The sequence below is a fragment of the Silurus aristotelis genome, assembly GCF_946808225.1.
Source record: "Silurus aristotelis genome assembly, chromosome: 2".
Taxonomy (NCBI): domain Eukaryota; kingdom Metazoa; phylum Chordata; class Actinopteri; order Siluriformes; family Siluridae; genus Silurus; species Silurus aristotelis.
The window spans coordinates 14,218,804-14,238,713 of NC_139575.1; the positions used below are offsets into that span (position 1 = coordinate 14,218,804).

The 19,910-nt window shown below is 39.2% G+C and overlaps 1 protein-coding gene across 1 annotated transcript; it reads left to right on the plus strand.

The window, feature by feature from the left end:
- The first annotated feature begins 1,866 nt into the window (after positions 1-1,866).
- On the plus strand, positions 1,867-18,387 carry lmo4b (LIM domain only 4b). The gene is made up of 5 exons (XM_083560532.1): positions 1,867-2,391; positions 4,085-4,327; positions 9,971-10,067; positions 10,429-10,584; positions 17,443-18,387. Exons 2-5 carry the CDS (start codon positions 4,092-4,094, stop codon positions 17,449-17,451), a joined length of 498 nt encoding a protein of 165 aa, XP_083416658.1. The 5' UTR covers positions 1,867-2,391; positions 4,085-4,091; the 3' UTR covers positions 17,452-18,387.
- Positions 18,388-19,910: the final 1,523 nt, after the last annotated feature.

Genomic DNA, 19,910 nt, shown 5'->3' on the forward strand with positions numbered 1-19,910 from the left:
CCTCTGTATTTTAGTGGTCTGCTATGACATTCATCAAGAGGTTATTAATATTGAGATCATTCAGACAAGATGTATCAGGAAAACAGATGAAAATGTGAATTGCATGTCAAGTCCAGGTGTAAGACTTGTGTATGACCTGGATGATTACCTGCGTTGTTTCCCCTGTAATTCCTTTTGTAGACAGATGATGGTGCCACTGTGTAAGCACATCTGCGTGAAAGCTTCAATCTGTATTCACATGCAGTCAAAAATGGGGCCGCACCAGGCTTGAGTTTGTGTTTTCACTTTAACCAAAGAAAGAAAAAAAAATATTTAAATATATTTAAGTTTAGGAAAATACTGCTCAGTCAAGAAATATAAAAAGGTTTTCGTAGGTCAAACTTCGTCCAGACATAAGCGGCAACATTTTTATTTCCATTTATATACACCCTTATCCAGAGAGACCTCCAGAAGTGTTTGGTAGTCTGTTTTGGAAACCATATCCTCACACTAGCACAAAAAGATCAGTGTTCAGGAATATTATAAGACGAAAACACTGTTACGTAGCTGCGGAGAAAACAGGGAAAGTGTTTTTTATTTAAACAAGCAGGGAAGAGTTAGTGCTTGTTTAAGTGTTTAGAGAAGAGGCAGGACTTTGGGTTTTGTTTGACGATACTCGGTGACTCAGCTCTTTAGACAGATAAGTGTGCAGGTTTTCATGACCTTATGGAATGTGTTGCAATCCCCTGGTGTCTCATCTAGGATGTGTCCTGACAATGCATCCTGGGTTCATGCAGTGGAATAATTACAACTCTGATCAGGGCAAATGAATGAATTAATCAATCAAATTACAATTGGAATTGGACTTTAAGCGGGTGTAGTCATGTCAGTGTTTAGGTCTGATAAAGATGGTTTGTGTGTATCAGCATCAGCGTTAGTCCTTCACTTATTTACTCGGATTAACTGTAAAAATAACCCCATGAAAAACACTTTAAAGATATACTTTTTATCTCACACAGTCAAGATGTCAGCAGTGCTAATGTTATATGCATTACATTTAAAAAAATAACAGCATGGCTGCATGATTAAAGGGGTTGTCGGGGGTATTTTTAATCATATTCTTCTGGATAATTTTGTTTGGCTATAATATAAAGTTTGGCCTTGTTTTAGGTTGCATTTGGACGACTATAACTCGTATTTTGGTTGGAAAATTGGCAGTCGTGCGTAGCAATTCATTTAAAATGGTCATTGCAGTTTGGCAGAGTGCTGACAGAAACGTGTTCACACACTGGGCATCTTTTGAGTTTTGGTTCTAAAACAAAGAACTGTTCATAATTATAGTATGCAATAAAAAAAAGTATAAATCATGGGAAAAAATACAAAGTATAATAAAATCAACACTCCAAAGTAAACATTTTCTCAACTGCCAGGTTTCTTTTTCTTTAAATATTTTTTTTTTTTTTTTTTTTTACATCGTTTACTCGGTGCTCCTGGAGAGTCAACTTCACTGCACTCTGATTTGTTATTGCACTCGAAGACAAACTCGCGCTGTGATTGGCTGACGCGGATTGGCGTCATAATGAGAGGTGGGCCGCTTTGGTTTTATGTTGCCAGATTGTTTATTTTGAACGATTTATAAATAAATACAATTCGCGTCAATAAAATTAACAAGTTTTTGTTTTATAATTTTATTCTATTCAATGTGAAGTATAGAATATTACATAATACATCATCAGCAATTTATTGATGTCTTCGATTGAATCAACGACATTTGAAGGAAGGATGGTTCTTCCACAATCTGGCAACCAAGGTTTAGATTTGAGTTCTTTTTTTCCCCCTCCTGTCAGTGACACATGTAGAGCAAAAGCGCAGCCGGATCGCTGAGCAGGACAGAGAGGTGGAGAAGACAGAGCAGTGCGAGACGCAGGCATATACACACACAGACACACACACAGACACGCAGCGTCGCGCGGAATGATCTCGTCTTTCCTGGATCGTGTTTAACGACACCAAGGACATTTTTTAACACATCGAGAGGAAAGAATCCACGAATAAAACGTGACGGCACCAGTGGAAATACAATCTGAAAACTCCATTTGGTCCTCTGCGCGAGCGTGCGTGCCTGCGTGCGAGTTTTTTTTTGTGCGCGCGTTGGCGCGCGCCTGAATGAGTGTGAGTGTGTGTGAGCGTGTGCTTGCACAGAAAAGCTGATTGCACTGCATTGGACTTTAAAACCGCGCTGATCTCGGACTTTTCTCTCCTCCAGTGCTGTCTGAGATTGTATTATTATTATTATTATTATTATTATTATTATTATTATTATTATTATTATTATTATTATTTTGAAACACATTTTAATATCCCCGGAGGGAAAGATCAGCCTTTTGCATCTGAAAGAGATTAAAAAAAGAGGTGAGTTTGGCTTTTTTTCCTCGTTGGTAACTCATACAGCACTTGTCCCGAGGCAGAGAAACTGTAACTGGATACATTAGTTAGGATTAAAGCAGAATAAGATTCAGGTCGCAGATGGCTGCTTCATGTCCACTGATTAGAGTTCCAGTAAGACACACTTAACTTGTCTTTCCTCTGCAATGACATAAAACAATGCACATTCAATGCGTTGATTCGGTTGTGTGATTTCCATCTTTATTTATTTTCTTATACACGCGTGCTGCTTCTTACTGTATCATTCCCATGTGCGGAAGTGCTGTATGCAACTTTGGGTTTGAACCAATAGCAGGATCTGAGTGTCCTTTATTTTGGATTAAAATTCCCTCCTCCCTCTTCCTCCAAGGCGAAATGAAAGTTGACTGTGGTCTGATCTGTTTTATCTTCCTCCCCTCCTTCCCATTCATCTGCTCTTAGATGTGATCAGCACTGAGGTATTGCTAAAAGAGCCTCCACTAATGGGCTTTAGACTGAATGCACCTCTCTCTCTCTCTGTCTCTCTCTCTCTCTCTCTCTCTCTCTCTCTCTCTCTCTCTCTCTCTCTCTCTCTCTCTCTCTCTCATTACCTTTCAGTGCATAGTTGCTCTCAGACTGGAGAATGAAATCGGAGAAGATTAAAGTGAATGAAAATTGCGCCGATTAGTTGGGACCGAGGTGAAGGCAAAAGAAAGCGCGCGCGTCGGGTGCGAGCACAGCGCGCACGCGCGGAGGATCGCTGGCGCGAGCGCGATCGCCTCCGATAGGGTATTCATGCACTTAAAAAAAAAAAAACTTTGCGTGATGTACAGGCACATAATTAGTTTATTGATTACACACCATCAGTTAAAAAAAACAAAAAACAAAATAATCTAAACTCCCAGAGTGGTGCATTAATTCTCGGTGTGTCTGCACTGTTTTTATTTCGCTTTTTTTCTGTGTTCACATGGACTTTTATGAACACTGCAGATTTTGATACAACAGAAATTTGTTCTCATACTCTACTAAACAATCAAAACATCCAATCCAATATGTGCACTTGTGAACGGCTCATGCAACTTTAATAATGGCCATGATCTGCTCTGACTCCTTTCGCAATAACACTCTTAGCCAGAGAGAAAACATTGACCCGGCATGAAGAATGGCTGGGCTCAGGGTAATGTGCTATTTAAAAGCAATTTAAGGAGCTCGACAAAAGCCATGCAGCGCCTCTTTAATTGTTCCAGCAGCCCCAATGTTATCAGGCGGGCAGACATTCATCACCAAAGAGCCGACCTCAGCATTTAGATAAGGATCAAGGGCAGATTAGTGCTTCAAACGAGCCTGAAATACGGACGTGCGTTATGACTTCCAAAAAAGGTCCTTATAATCCAAATGATCTTTGAGGAAGCATCATTTTGGATCCAATTTATAGTGAAAAGTAAACTAGTTCTGAAAATGAAGCCTCAATAAAGAATATTTTTTTATTACTCTTAAAGAAAACTTTTTTTTGAGGATGGTTTAATTGTTGTGACTTATTTTTCACAGTTTTGCTATGAATAACAGTTGAGTTATTGAGTTCCTCAATGTCACCGAAAAAAGTTTTGCCCTCTTATCAACAACTGATCATGTCTTTAGCTGCAATGTAGATTAAAAAGGGCTGAAAATAAGCATTAACATATGTGTGTTTGTGTTTTATCAGAGAAACGATGGTGAACCCAGGAGGCAGTGCTCAGTCTGCACCAGTTGGAGCTGGTACCATGTCGTGGAAGCGCTGTGCGGGCTGTGGAGGGAAGATCGCCGACCGTTTTCTCCTTTACGCCATGGACAGCTACTGGCACAGCCGCTGCCTTAAATGCTCATGCTGCCAAGCGCAGCTCGGAGAGATCGGTACCTCATGCTACACCAAGAGCGGCATGATCCTGTGCAGAAATGACTACATCAGGTCAGACCTTGATTAATGTGTGTTTGTGTACATGTGTGTGGGCTGTGTTGAGATCTCAAGATATAAGATCCTAGAACTCATGGAGATGTTTGAGTAGAACGCATGACAGGATGTGTATCGTTTCATCTGATGAAGAGTAGCAAATGTTTGCATGTCGGAAGCATATAAGATATTATATTGCAGCGTAATGGACTGAGTGCCTCTTAATCTAAGTGTGTCTTAGATCTCTGAAGACGTCTGTCTGGGTGTTTGATTGCCATGTGAAATAACATTTGGAATGTAATGACGAGAAGGAGTGCGGGATATTATGGGAAAAGTCTTGAAGTGTTGGGCGTCCCAGGGAGGGCAAGCTCGGTGGAGTTTCCATTGAGAACATGTGCCTTGGATTCGGCCACAGCGGCACTTGTTAAAGCGTTATGGGTAAAGTCCTCTCGCTGAAAGAGGTCAAGCAATTGACATGCTGGCTGAGCCTGAGACGAAAGGGATTCTTTCTGCAGAACATCTGCGCTGCTGGTTTTTATTATAGAATAAAAGAAACCACAGCAGCACTTGCTTTGCAAGACATTAGAAAACTCAAGTGTGAGGCAGAGTTTGACGCATGCAGGAATTTAAAGGGGTTTATGTGTCCTGTCCGGCGTGTTTGCGAACCAGAAGGAGACAATTTAATTAGTGAAAAGAGCCTTTTTAAATATTTACATAAGGCTGTCTGACACTTGGAGTGAAGGCTCGGTCACTGTAGTCTCACTCACCTGGTGTTGCCTGATTTGACAGGGCAATCATTCAACAGTTTGACCTCAGCAAGGGCAAGCGAAGTGCTTGAACTCAGAAAGTTTAGCCTTTTTGATTTCTGGAAATGTTCATAGAATTGTTTCGATTAGGACAAGTAGGTCTTATATCTAACTGATTATAAAGTTATGTTGATAATGCGGCATATCGGAATGCAAATATTTTTTTTAATTCTTACTTAAGCTTAGGAGCATTTATTTTTCCCAGATTCTGATTTAGACATTTCGTGCAGAATTTCGTGAATGCACAAAAGTAACATTGACACATCATCTCTGATGGGCACTGATCTTCCAGGCTGTTGTTGAGTGAGAGAGTGTCTTTAGCAATCTAGTCATTAGCGAGTTTACCTTGGCTCATGATGTGAGCTGGATCAAGTGCCGCTTCCTGAGAAAGGCTAGGCCGTGACGAGCAGGTGTGCGCCAGGGGCAAAAAAAAAAAAGTGAGAGGATGAGTGCAAATGGGCGAGAGCCTCCACTCTTTCCACTGCACCTGATCTGGAGGGATCGAGTGCTAGCCGACCCCGGCCTCCAGCCCTAATTAAAAAGAACAGGGAGGGGAAAAAGTGCCTGCACCTTTCTCTTTGTAATTAGTGTGCAGCTCACACAGGCCTGTGATGATCTGAGGCGAGATAAGAGGAAAGGACAAGAGAGGGTGGGAGAGAGAGAGAAAAAACATCTGACAGCGAGTGCACACAATTAAAAGCTTTAATTAGAGTCCCCCTCCATTTTCCTTTAGTCCTGATGGGTTTTATCTAATGAGATCTAGTCCCTGGCTCCGATCCTCTCCCAATGACGTGTCCGAAATGAACGAGAGCCGCATCGCAAACAAAACATTTAATTAACCAAATTGGCTTTTGAGAGAGACAGAGAGAGAGAGAGAGAGAAAGAGAGAGAGAGAGAGAGAGAGAGAGAGAGAGAGAGAGAAGTGAAGGGGGGATTATTACGAAGGCCAATCCCCTTTGGGAGGGAGGGGGATTTAAAGGGGCCTGTCTTATTTTTGTAATGGATTATTAAATTGGCCTTGCAGTGTAAATAATGGAGTTATATATCCCGACTGACTTATATTAATGCCGCCTACGCAGGAACACTCAACCAATTGATTGGGACACTGCAAGTGAAAATGCATCACATTTCCTCTAATGGGAGATGAGGTGGATGGCCTGGGATGATGGCCATCTAATTTCAGTCAGGCAGATGAAACAAACGGGCGTCTTCGCTACACATTTAGCCCAGTCAGACTTTACTTTACATAATGTAAACACCTGGAACCGAATGAGTTCAGTATTTCGCTCGGCGTTAATACGGTTCACTTCTTACAGGATAATAATGGAAAGTGGGGCGCGGAAAGCAATTCAAAGTAATAACACTCACAATTTGAGCAATAATGTTATCCATTTGCAATTTAAGAAATAGCGTTAATATTTTCCATTTGCACATCGCTACTTATGTTTGCAGTTCTTACAGTCCCGGATGTTCCTCTAAGCTTTGGGTGTGGGTTATTTGTATAGGCAACAGAGTATAAAGTGATAGAGGGAGAATTAATTTTGCTAGTGAATAATCACATGACCATAAGGGGTGGGTGAAGGGAGAGGGGGCACTGTCTCTTTAATTGAATAGGCCTAGGTAATTAAATGGCACTTTTCCAATAGAACGTGCTAGGTAAATCTAATAGTTGGTTATTTAATATCACTTTGAAGTTAGCCCACTCGAGCACAGTGACAGCACATGAGCATGTGAACTATTAGGCTGTGAGGGGAAAAAAAATCCTAGGATCTCAGAAATTAATTAAATCGCATGCAATTTAGGGGAAACGTTTATCTTGATTTGTCATAACAGAATTAATTCAAGGACTTCAATCCACCAGGGACTAGATCTGTTACTCTGAATTAACCAAGTGTAATTTGGCTGCGCTTTTTTCCTTGCCCCCTCCCTTCTCTTCTCTTCCCTTTCTTTCCCATCCCTTTCCTTCCCTTCCTTTCCTGTCTCTCTCATTTTCTCTCTCCGTTTTCAATCCCCCCCACCACCTCTTCCTCTAATGTAGGCTTGCCATTATGCAAAGCCAGGCTTAAGTATCAAGCCCGGTGCTTTTAAGGTTCTTTGGCTGCTAATGTTGAGAGGCATTTTTATAATGGACTGTGATGCCGAAATCATTGTTGTACTACCTTACATCACTCTGCTCAAAAAGGTTCTGCCTAAGAGGCCAGCATTTGCCAGATGGCCCTAAATTGCTCCACTAGGTTGTAATTCACCTCACAGCCAGCGTCCAAATTAAATCCAGTAGACATCGTTCGATGGAGTGTAGACAGCTCCAAATATTTCTCTTATGAAAGACAGACGTGGTTGGGATCGTCTGTTTTTATCCTTCTGCTCCGCAATGGAAAACGTTAATAAATCAACATTTCGTGATGTCTCGTTGACAAGACCATCTTTTCGTTATGTGTGATTGATCGCCAAGGCGAATAGCCTAGAGGAAAAAAAAAGAAAGAGAACAACAACTAAGGCAGAGAATGGCACGGTTCGGAGAGAAGGAGGTGAAAACCAGCGGTGTCACTGCAATTAAAGAGTCCCTAGGCTTTAATTATACTGACCCAGGCTCGCTCTACTTTCCTCTGCCTAACACTGCAGCTCAATGGTGAGAGAGACCATTAGAGGCCAAGGGCAGACTGATAGCGACTTAATTGAGCACCTTACGCCTTCAGGCCCTTAAATCAAATACTATCAGGAGCCAACCCCTGGTCAAATCATTAACCCACCACATATAGCTCACACTGATAAAATGAAAATCCTGCTTCCCTATGTCTTCTCAGTTTTTCCTAAAGATGTCCACACGGGGAAAAAAAACACAACAACAAAAACAACCCTGCCCAAATAGTTGAATGTGTGTTTGAGTGCTGAAGGGTAGAGTGTGCGAAAAAAGCTTTTCCGAGCTGAAGCACTATCGGAAGATTAAGGTAGATGTCATTTGGCAGTTGAGGAGAATGGCATCATTTAAAGATATCCCTCTGACATTTTCCATGGATCGTCCGTTCAATTTACGCCGTCAAAGGCGCGCCGTTGTCACAGGCCTGGAGCTAATTACTTTTGAAATTGAGTTTTGATTGAGCCTCCCCAATCGATGCCACAGCAAAATTTGTTTCTGTGCTTGCCTATGAGCAGCTATCAGAGCGCCAATATTAAAGCGACACGCCGCTTTATTTTTTATTTTTTTCGTGTCACTTGAACACACAGCTGCAAAACATGCTGCAAATCGCAGAGAGATTTCCAGAAACATGAGAGTTGTGAAATCACACTGGTTTTCTCACATTAGGAATGCGCATACTAAGATTATATGGAATTAAATTACAGTCAGGTGGCAAAATGGATCTGCGCTTATAACGCAGTTTTTTTTATTTAACCATTTTCCACAATTTTTTTCAGAGCAAGTTTTGCGAGAGCAAGTTTTGCTATCCTGTTTTTGCACCTCTTCCTTCTCGCTCTTCCACGGAAAAATCCCACTTCCGCTCGTTCTTCCTTTCCACATTTTCTATCTCGCCCTCTCCCTCATTCCCTCCCACCAGAGCTTGTCAGATGCTGTGGTCTTATTTGATTGCATAGGAAAAGTGCACTGATAGAGCAAACACCAGTGAGATATGATGACAAATGGGTCCAGATCCCAGTAAATTACTTTCGGCTCAAATCGAAATTTCATTCAGTTTGTTGCTCAGCGAGATGAAGTAATCTAAATTGTGGACTCTGAAGGCAGATAGAAGAGAAGCAGGAGCAAGCATTTCATTATCAAGAGGCCGAGAGAGAGAGGGAGAGAGGGTTAGGGATGAAAGAGATGAGCGCCAGCAAATCTAAAGTGTTGACACCGTGATTGAAAAGGTTAACCCATGCACATTATATATCAAGCTAGGCTAGCCGAGGGTTTCTAATGGAAACGGAGCACGCGCAGTTCTCCTAATGGCTAAAGCACTACGTCTCCCCCTAGATGTACAATCAAATGCTCTTAGGTCCTGATTGCTTATGTTCCAGGTTATTATAGGTAGTGAAAAAACGAGTGCTGAAGGTAATACGTAGGCAAGCAGTGGTGCTACAAGCTTTTTTTGGAGGACATGACAGGATTTTTTCATTTGGACTCCTGGCATTACAACGATTTTACATTTTCCAATATCAGAAAAATTGTAGATGCCATTTGTTTCCGTGTGTGTGTGTGTGTGTGTGTGTGTGTGTGTGTGTGTTTGTTGCCATTGCTGCAGGCACAGGATTGTTCTGATATAAGCTTAGCTTTACTGCAGGATTTTATTATCACAGTCAAATGTAAACAGACGTCAGACATATTAATTTTGCTTTATTCCTTCTCAAGTTATATTAAATAGTGTAATAAAGTTCAGTTCAATAAGAACGGTTTACATTTCAAACTGGAGACTGGAGATTTCAGGACTGTTTTTTGGACTGTGTAGCTACTTTTTCTTTCATTTGTTGCTTGTAGTATTTCTCTCTCACTCTCTCTTCTCTCTCTCTCTCTCTCTCTCTCTCTCTCTCTCTCTCTCTCTCTCTTTCTCTCTCTCTCTCGCTCTCTCTCACACTCTCTCTCACACACTCACACACACAAATATACACACACACACTATTCTCTCTCTCTCTCTCTCTCTCTCTCTCTCTCTCTCTCTCTCTCTCTCTCTCTCTCTCTTTTCTCTCTCACACACACACACACTCACTCAGTCTGTATGTGTGTTTATGTTTTGAATATCAGTATCTACAGGCCATAAGTGTATTCTTGGGTTAAATGTCCTGCCATTTGCCTCTGTCTTTACTGCACTCTAACGTTTTGTTTGTGTGTGTGTGTGTGTGTGTGTGTGTGTGTGTGTGTGTGAAGGTTATTTGGGAACAGTGGGGCATGCAGTGCCTGCGGCCAGTCCATCCCAGCCAGTGAACTGGTCATGAGGGCACAGGGCAACGTGTACCACCTCAAGGTAATGCATCTCTCAATTTACACCCTCTACATGGCGATTATTACATTAATATTCATCCGAATGAACAGCAGAGCGTGAAATATTTTTATTTGCTGAGGTTTATAATCATCTACCGTGTTAATACCATCACAAATATAATTAATATAGTAAGTAACATGACACATTCGTTCTTATATTTCGAGGATGCCTAAAGTGTGTGTGTAGTTCTAACAGTTAAAAATTACACTAAAAATGATTTTATTCTATTTAGAAACTTTTCCCAAACAGACGTAGATGTGGTGTTTGTGTGTGTGTGAGTGTGAGTGAAAGTTAAACCTTTGCATTGTGGGTAATGAGAGCCTATTGTCACACTCTCTGGCAGTGTTTCACATGTTCTACCTGCCGGAACCGGCTGGTCCCCGGAGACCGGTTCCACTACATCAACGGCAGCTTGTTCTGTGAACACGATAGACCCACAGCGCTCATGAACGGCCACTTGAGTTCACTGCAGACGAACCCACTACTTCCTGATCAGAAGGTAAACATCAGCTGCTCTGCTCTACATGTTCATAAACATATTATTTAGATTCTTAGATTCGTCTAGGAAGCAGAAAGTTGGAATGTTGGAATGGAACTACTTTTCTCACAACTAAAATCAAACATGTGATATGGATATTGCAGTATTGGGGTCATTACACTCGCATATCACTGACAAACCGTTTTTACTCACAGTAACCAGACATGTGATAGCTCAGGCAAGGAATGGCGTTTACACGAGTCTACTTCTCTGAAATGTAGCAGATCAAATGACATATTTAAGGATTCAAAGCTTTGTCAGCTGTAGTACACAGTAAAATTCTTGCTTGGATGACTCTAATCCTCAATTAACCAACACGACCAGACAATCAACATACAATAACAATTAACAAAGATAGATTACTTTTTACCTTTGCATTTAATTAAATATTAATTACTGCAAAATTATTAACATTAAAAGAGCAGCAAATCTGCCTATATATATATATATAGATATATAGATAGATAGATAGATAGATAGATAGATAGATAGATAGATAGATAGATAGATAGATAGATAGATAGATAGATAGATAGATAGAAATCTAAATATATAAATCTAAATATATAAATCTAAATATGTACCCAAAGTCTTATGAATCTTAAAACGCATGTGCTGATTTCTTATTATCAAAAGTATGCTTTTGATGCTGGAGGCTAATGTTGCTAATAAGAAAACTTAATTTGCATGCACTGCTTATGTAAAGCATTACACACTTGCCTTGGACCATGATATTTCTGACACTGTGTAACAAACCTCTTCATAAAGGTATACCAAAGCAACAGTCAGTTCAGCAGTCATGAAGCCTGAATTTAATTTACTTCAGGTTTAATTGTGTAGTGCTTTTAACAATGAATAAATAGATAAATAGGTTGTAAAATATATGTTAGTGCCTATAAGTTTAATGTCCAAAAGTTTATCCTTTTAGAAACCTTGAGAGAAACCAGACTCAGAAGGAAACTCATACTCATCTGGGTGGCACCTAATAATCATTCATTATAGTTTTATATCATTTTTTAGATGTACCGTTCAGTGAACTGTTCACAGATGGGTGATTAAATGCAGAACTGTTTATGTAAGTTGAAGTCCTTGAATCCTTTTTATTGCTTAGCAGGCTGTTTGTGATCACTTTGTACAAATATTACACTGCAACCCAATGTGAAAGTGTAATAATAATATTGTAAAACATCATTAAGTCACGATAAGTTTTTCCAAAATTGTTACTACCCACGTCAGTTATGTAACTATGAAACAAAAGCAACAAAATTAACTTCAGGCAGTAAACATGTCTTGGCTGTGTGTTGACGTTTAGGTTAAAATTTGATGCCAATTTTGAAGAAAGTGTTACTTTTAAAACATTCTATTTTAAAAACGCACAAAGAGAGATAGACAAACATAGACAGCCGGATGTACAGACAGATTTTCTTGATCCCATGAGGGAAATTGCTATTTATAAATTTTTTTGAAATAGATATAATTTTATGTAATAAACAAGTTTATTAAATAGATTATGTCTAAAAAAAAAAAAAAAAGGATATAACAAATCATTTTAATTTAATATGATTTATTTTTTTGGTTGAAATTAAAGATATTTTTCATTTTGAAAAAATGTCCTCATGTATCATACTGTTATATTTCTTGGCACCCTGCCCACATCTGACATCTGGCGCTCATTAAAAAGCTATAATTTATCATTTCATTTGAAACTGCAGGTTGCAAACTTACACAACAGATTTCTTATCAGTCACATTTCTTATTAGTTTTCCCCGGTGCGAGCGTTCTGGAATATGCGCTCTTTTCTGTCGTCCACTTGCTCACCGCACCCGTCTCTGTCTGTGTCTTGTGTTGTTCATAGGAATGTAATCGATTTACATCCCCAACATACGCTCGCTCGCTGCATATGGACCCGACTGCTGTTTGTCACTAAACCCTTAGCTTAGCATGTATATTTATCTACAGTCACTGTGAGTAACTAAACGTCTGGTTGTTATCCGGAGAGGACGACACAGGAAGCGTGACAGCAGCAGAATTGCTTTTTAAAGGGGGAAAAATGACAGCGGATCTAAAAGCACTTTAACTCGCTTGCCGAAAGCCCCTCAGGCCCAAGGTCAGGCCTGCAAGACAAGAGCAATTCAGTCTCGGTGAAAGCTAATTTGTCACAATTAATGTCAGCTCCATAAAATGAGAGGACTGCTAACGCAAGCTCGGCGCTGGTTAAGTGAGAGAAAGGAGGGGTGATTGGAGGGAGGGTGTGTGTGTGTGTGTGTGTGTGTGTGTGTGTGTGTGTGTGTGTGTGTGTGAAAGAGAAATGTAAAAAGTTTTCCTACGTAATCCTGCTGCCTTCATATTTCAGACTGATTATGTATTGATGACATTGATTCATTTGCGCTTTGCCTCAAGAGCCGCGATAGATATTAAATCCTATTGACTGAAGACAAATTGTAATTTTGCACAGCGGATGGATCGGCCCTCGTTTCTGATGACACAGGTTTGAATTTTTAGAGCTCACCGATGCCAAACAGTAGATCCGGACGTATTGCCTTGTGGTCAGAATAATACCTGGCCTCCGCTGCGTTGCTGTTTTACATCCCTTGATTCAATATGTATCACATTTTTTAAAACAAAGGCCAAAAGAACAAGTCTTTACTTTATGTTAGGCAAAATGATCTTATAAACAGGAGCACAAGGTTTTTTTTTTGTTGATTTTGTAGGTGTTCTTACTGTCGAACTTAAATAAGACAAAAAGTGTTGGCATAGAAACTGTTGTTTGTGTTGTGGAAACAACAACAAATATTTTTGTAATTAACCCTTTAATATCTCTCCTAATCCTGTTTGATATCTAAATTCAGAAAAATAAGGAAAGTTCCGATGCAAGAATTGTTTAATATTAAACTATTGTTAAAGTCACAAATCTATGAAATTTGGGAAAATATGTGCACTTTTTGTATGAATTTGTAACATAATTTCTGAATATTGTACACAGCAGTCACTAGACTTCAACATACCCCCCCCCCACCCCCCAAAAAAAGGAGTTTTACAATAGGCTTCCATAAATCGAGAGAAATGTCAAATCTTATTCCATTCAATTTCACCAAATTTTAACAAACCAGTAATCATGAACTCATCACTGAATAATTATGATTTCAGCTAAATGAAATGTATTTATAATTTTTTATTAAATATAAACTTTTCTCAACCTACTGCTGATGCTGCAGTGCCTCTACACCAGTGTCTTCTCCAACGTTTTTTTTTTTTTTCTGTTATTGGAAGTATTATTTGTAATCTCACTGTAATGACCTCGGTTTTCGGTCCTTCCAGGCAGCATGCTAAGCTAGTAATAAATAAAATGAGAGATTTATTTATGTAATTCCTGCTCTGGCCTTTGGGACAGTGTGTAACCACAGAGTTCATCGCCATCCGACTGTATCAGCAGCAGCTTAGTGACACATAATGAGTATTGATACGCAGACGGCGCAGATGTGTGGGTGGGTGCGAGTCTGTGTGTGTTTCTGTGTGTGGATTTCACCTTCCAGAAAGAGAAAGAAAAAGGAGGGAGGACTGTGAACAAGGGCAGCCTGAGGGAGCAGAAAGCTTTGAAAAAGGAGTCCAGAAAAAAACTGGACTAGTGAGGAAGAAGAGAGCGAGATGACAAGAGATGAAGAGTGCACGAAGGAAAGAGCTCCATTAAGCTCGGTGTTCCGTCAGAAGGCTTTTAAGAGCTCATCACTTTTACAAATCAGTGCTAAGAGGGCGGCGTGTCTCAAATTGAATGCCTTTGCATTATCTAGCTTAATTTGAAATGTCTGCTTAAGCCGTTGGTCCCTCCCTCACTCGTCTCGCTCGACGGCTGCGGTGATAAATATGAGGCCTCATTGTTTATTTATGGCGCAACATCAATTGTAGTGAAAACAGCTGAATTATTAATGCTAAAATGCAATCTGAATATTGGCTGTGCTGCTTTAATTATAGCAAGAAGAGAAGTCTTAAATACACTCGGGCACCTCTCCCTGCTCACCAGAGACGTGCGTCGTGTCCAAGTGTCTTCAGCAGATGCTTGAGATGAATAATGCTGTAGAGTATTGAGTTATTACAGGCTTTGGCACGGCAATACAGTTCTTGATAGTAGAGATACAGTGAAGTGTGTAAGTCTGAGCCCTCCGGTACTACACTCGTGCACTAAGAACAAAATCGTGAGCACAATGTGATCAGCTTGGCTCCTAACAATTGCGCAAACTATGGCATGATGTTCTATGCAAAAGCGCTCTAACTGAAGAGCCGGAGAGGAGCTGAAAGCCTCCCATACTTCACTGGATATGAGGTCCCTTCTGGCCTCCAATGTTTTTATTATTTGCGATTTCATGGCGACATAATTGGCGTCGTGCATGTCGGCAGCTCAGGACATTTGATGCTCATTTATTAAGTGGGCTTCCTGGCTTCTCCCTAATCTCTTTGTTCAGGACAGACAAATTACCTTTCTCATGCTGAGGCCAAGCCCGAGGGAGCCAAACCTTCCCTGCCTTCTCCTTAATTAGCCCCCCGAAAGTGTGTGTGTGTGTGTGTGTGTGTGTGTGTCTGTTCAAGTCTGTGTGTGTGTGTGTATATATATATATATATATGTGTTGGAGGGGTTTGCAATTACTAATAGACTGAAACCCTCCTAGTAACTTGAGGAAGAAAGGGAGAAGTAAATTGCCCCTAGAATGTTTAAAACAAAAGGATCGGCAAAGAGAGAACGAAGTTGGGTTCGACTGTCTGTGAAAGCAGAGCGCCGTTGCTTAGACGTGCCTCTAATTGTCCCTGTTGCTCTGCTCCACAGAAGCCGTGCACCCTGGGGGCTGTGCTGAAGCGCTGCTCAAAACCAGACAAAAAGAGACTAACTTCATAAAACGTTCTTTTGGGTTAATGCGGAGGAAATAGGGCAGCAGATGGTTTCCAAAGGCGCGCCGATCAATAAATTAAGCGGGTGCTTTAGCAGAGCTGCCAGTACAGAACACCACCTTTATTTGACACAGAAATTTCTACAAAGATATTTTGGAGCATAAGTGACTTCAAGCATCTTCTACTTCTTCTCCTTTCTTTAATTGATTGATTGATTGATTTATTTATAGTTTTGTTACGTACACACAAAATATATACATATATATAAGGGGTGTAACTGTAAACAAAATTCACGGTTCGGTACGTACCTCAGATTTTAAGTCACGGTTTAGTTGAATTTTGGTACGGTGAGGGGGAAGAAATGCAAAACATAAAATTGCATGTCATTTTTTATTAACGCAGTTTATTATTGTTAACATTTGTGATCATTAACATTTAAACAGTTTACATTTATAAAACAATTTTAAGTCAAATGCCTGTTTGGTTAAATAATATATAAAATAATATTTTTTACATTATTTTATAAGAAATTTAATAGAATACATAAAAATTATTGCAATACACTTTTTATTATATTGATTAAATTGAGTAATCAAATAAATTGGCACAAATTTAATTGATTAAATACAATTAAATAAGTGTAAACATTTAATTAAATAGATTTGTACATAACAAATTGCATTTGTTTGACTCCATTTGGGTAATACATAATGTGTGTGTGTGTGTGTGTGTGTGTGTGTGTGTGTTTTACATTTAATATTCAATTTTCTAAAGATATGATTCACCTAACCTACTTATTTCAGCATACTTTAACAAATGTCTTCATTCCTTGCATCTTTCATTCATTCACTTCAATATGTGAAATTGTCGGGATTTTCTTGGGGAAAAAAAGCTAGACAGAAACTCTAAAGGATCAATAGGGATAGTTTAACTAATAATTTGTATAAAAAAAATAAAATAAAATAAAATAAATGCATTTAAAGTGCGAGGCAGAGACTAAACAAACTTGCGGTACGCCGCTTACATTCCTGAAGATTTTATCTTCTGCACGTAAAAAGTACTGCATTCAGTATATATATATATATATATCTTTTTGTTTTTGCTGGAAGCATTATTTTTATTATAATTTATTTATTACATTTATTATTAAGCCTAATTGCCTAAATACAGCAAGAATTAGGGACTAATTTAGCCCTTTGTTTTCATGTGTTACTTAAATGCCTGACATTTACATTTCAATTAAAATCCTCCAGACAATGAAACATGCAACAGAGCTATTTTAGTATATATTATTAATTATATAACAAAATTATATATATATTATAAGCTAAAAATATTTTTAGTCTTTGCAAACTCATCTAACAGCCCATCCAACAAAAAAACCATGTAGTAAATTTTCTTTCTAAAAGGTGGCATTTAAAGTTGCCTTTAAAAGTTACATCTCAAAGCACTTAACAGGCATAAAAATAGAGAATTAAAATAAAAATAAAAATTCAGTTTCAAGAGCAGATTTAAAAACACTAAAAGTTTTAGCCTAACTAAACTGATATGATCTATCTGATAATTCCAAAGTTTTGGTGCAGAATACAAAATATATATAGAATACTCATTCTTATGTAGAATATATAGAACACATTCCTTTAAGTGAAAGTTATGTAAATACACTGAATATTTAATCCATGCCAGCACCATAATATGATTTAAGTGTGTGTTATGATTATGAGTATAAAGCTCTAAAAGTATACAAGACCAAACAATATTGAAAATATAAAATATCCAACCTGTAAAGCTGAAAGGTTGCTGTTTAATCTAGAGCAGTTATAAGGCTGCCTGGTTGTAATTTAGCCCATCTGCTGCACACTGGCCTACTTTGGAATAATGGTCGCCCTGTTCTGAGTGAGTCTAATACGTTATGATCTCTTTCTCTCTCTGTCTTCTCAGGTGTGTTAGGAGGGAGGAGTTGCTCAAAGCGGGATGTGTGCCTTCATTCCAGCCCTCGCTCATTGTCACTGAAGATCTCTCAGTCCTGACCTGACCGCCGCCCACACCCTCCTTTCCTATTCACTTCCGGAGTTGCAGCACTACCCCAGTTTCCCCTTATGATATCCTAGAATTCCTCTCTAAACCCCCTCCTTACCTGACCTCTGATCATAGGCGGATTCCCAGCGTTGCGGCGCTTCCAATGGAAATTTGAGGACTCCATGACTTACAGGAGACCGATCAGACCCTGTGGGACTCAAAGACAGTGAAAGAGAGAAAGCGAGAGAGAAAAAAGAGAGAGAGGGATGCAGAGAAAAGAGAACTAGACCAAGCAGTAGGACATTTTGCATAAGCGAAAGAAAGAGAAAAGGAGAGCGTCAGACAAATGAAGCTAATCAGCTGCAGCTTTTCCAATCGCAGTTCCTACATTTGTTTGATAAATAACAGGGGCAAAACAGACTGTGTATTTTTTTTCCTTTTTAATTATTTTTTTTCTCCTTACTTCCTTATCTATTCTCTTTTTCTTCAATGCTCTGTCTCCGCTTTCTATATTTTAAATGTTGTAAAGGGAATGTGTTTCGTTTTTTTGGGTGATTCAAGAATCAAAAAGACTGGGTTCCAAGAAGTATCTGTGGCTTTTTTTGTGCAAATTGAATCATGAACACTCTTGGTGTATTTGTAAAACTATTCAAGTATGTATGCATGTAAATGTTTTTGTCCCAACGTGGCTACCGTACATCTTCCACGTGACCCCGCCCCTTTCTTCCGGAACCTGAAACCATGGCAACGAAGCTCATAGCTGTCCACTTGTAAATGCTGAATGAGAGAGAAATCTATTTGTGATATTTTCAGAGACATTGGCTCTAGTATGGTGTATTTAATTAATAAAAAACTTAAGATCTAAAAGCACATCTTATTTATTATTATTATTTATTATTATTATTTTTTTTTTTTTTCTAGATACACCCCACAAATTCTTGCCGGCAATTGCATCATGTCAGTTTTGAAATGTTTAATGGGGCGTGTAAATGTGTTTTATACACTTGCATAGCAATCATGTTTATCCAGGCAGCACACAATATAAGCATGGAGCTAGTAATTGAGGTTTGAGGGTCCTGCTCAGGAGTTCAACAGTATTTCTTTAGCAGTCCTGGGATTTGAGCTCACAGTTTTCTGATCGCAAGCTCTCTAGCTCTACAAATTCAATTTTTTTTTCCCATCAGGAGAGCTGAGTGCTTTGTATTATCACAGCGATTTATCTCTGAGTTTCTCTCGAGAAAAGGGCTCATTAGCAAAACTATGCTTTTCCATTAACCTTCCTGAATGCGGTGCCATCTCTGAGCATCCATCCAGCCCTCCATTATGTCTCCTCAGCTTTTCTCCACAGTAATTATGAATGCACATGATAGGGTGGCTAATTGGAAACAGATAAACATGTATCCTTGGTCCTTCTTTTCAGACGTACATGCTATTTAGTGTTGCGGACGCAGGGCCAAATGCCCCTTTGAAGATTCAATTACCGCTGGGAGAGAGAAAGGTGTTTCAGCGCAGCCTGAATGGACTATTTACAGAACAAATCGCCGTTTGAAGCTGTTGCGCGACCTAATGGGTATGAAGGGGATCTGATTAGCATAATACCCAGAAAAGCCTGGCCTGTTCTGCCTCGCTCATTAGACAGGTGGATCTTAACAACACATGAACCAAATCTGACCGTGTATTTTGCACGTTTGATCCTGGTCATAACACGGTCACCGTTACAATCCATGTTCTTCTGGAAATTTGCCAAGTAGCGTTCTCCCAGTTTTTTTTCCTTAGTCATCTCCAAAAAATTGGCACAAGCAAAAAAGAGTAACACTTAAAAAAAAAAAAAAAAAAGCACAAGTTTCTGAAAATCAGCATTTGTATCTACAGTTTTGATAAAGTGTATCTATTGAGACAATACCAGACCAGCCTTGTGTAACATCTCGCAAGGTTGGAGATACTCATAAAGGGTTTTTTGTTCATTCAAATCCTGTCCACTATAATTCAGACTACTTTTCTCTTAGTAAAGTTCAAACCCCACTGACTGAGACAGCTAATGCAAAATATTTTTTTTGGTCCATAAATCGTTTCTAAGTTGATTTGGGTCAGTGGGGTTATGATTGTGACCAAACTATGGCTGTGTTTTAACCTCTTGGCAGAAAAAAATCAGGTTCTAGGCTAAATATTTCTGGTACTTTGTGAAATACAAATACCAACTATAAAAAATGGACAACAAATAAAATATGGGATGTATTGATGGTTTAACTTTGAGGAAGGAAAGTTCCATAGTTGGAGAGTTTAGATAGACACATCGTAAGTATTTCTGACCAAAATCTGACAATCAGGGAAATAAGAAAACGCTGGGATTGCATAGGCTTTGGTAACTGATATAAAAAAAACCCACTATT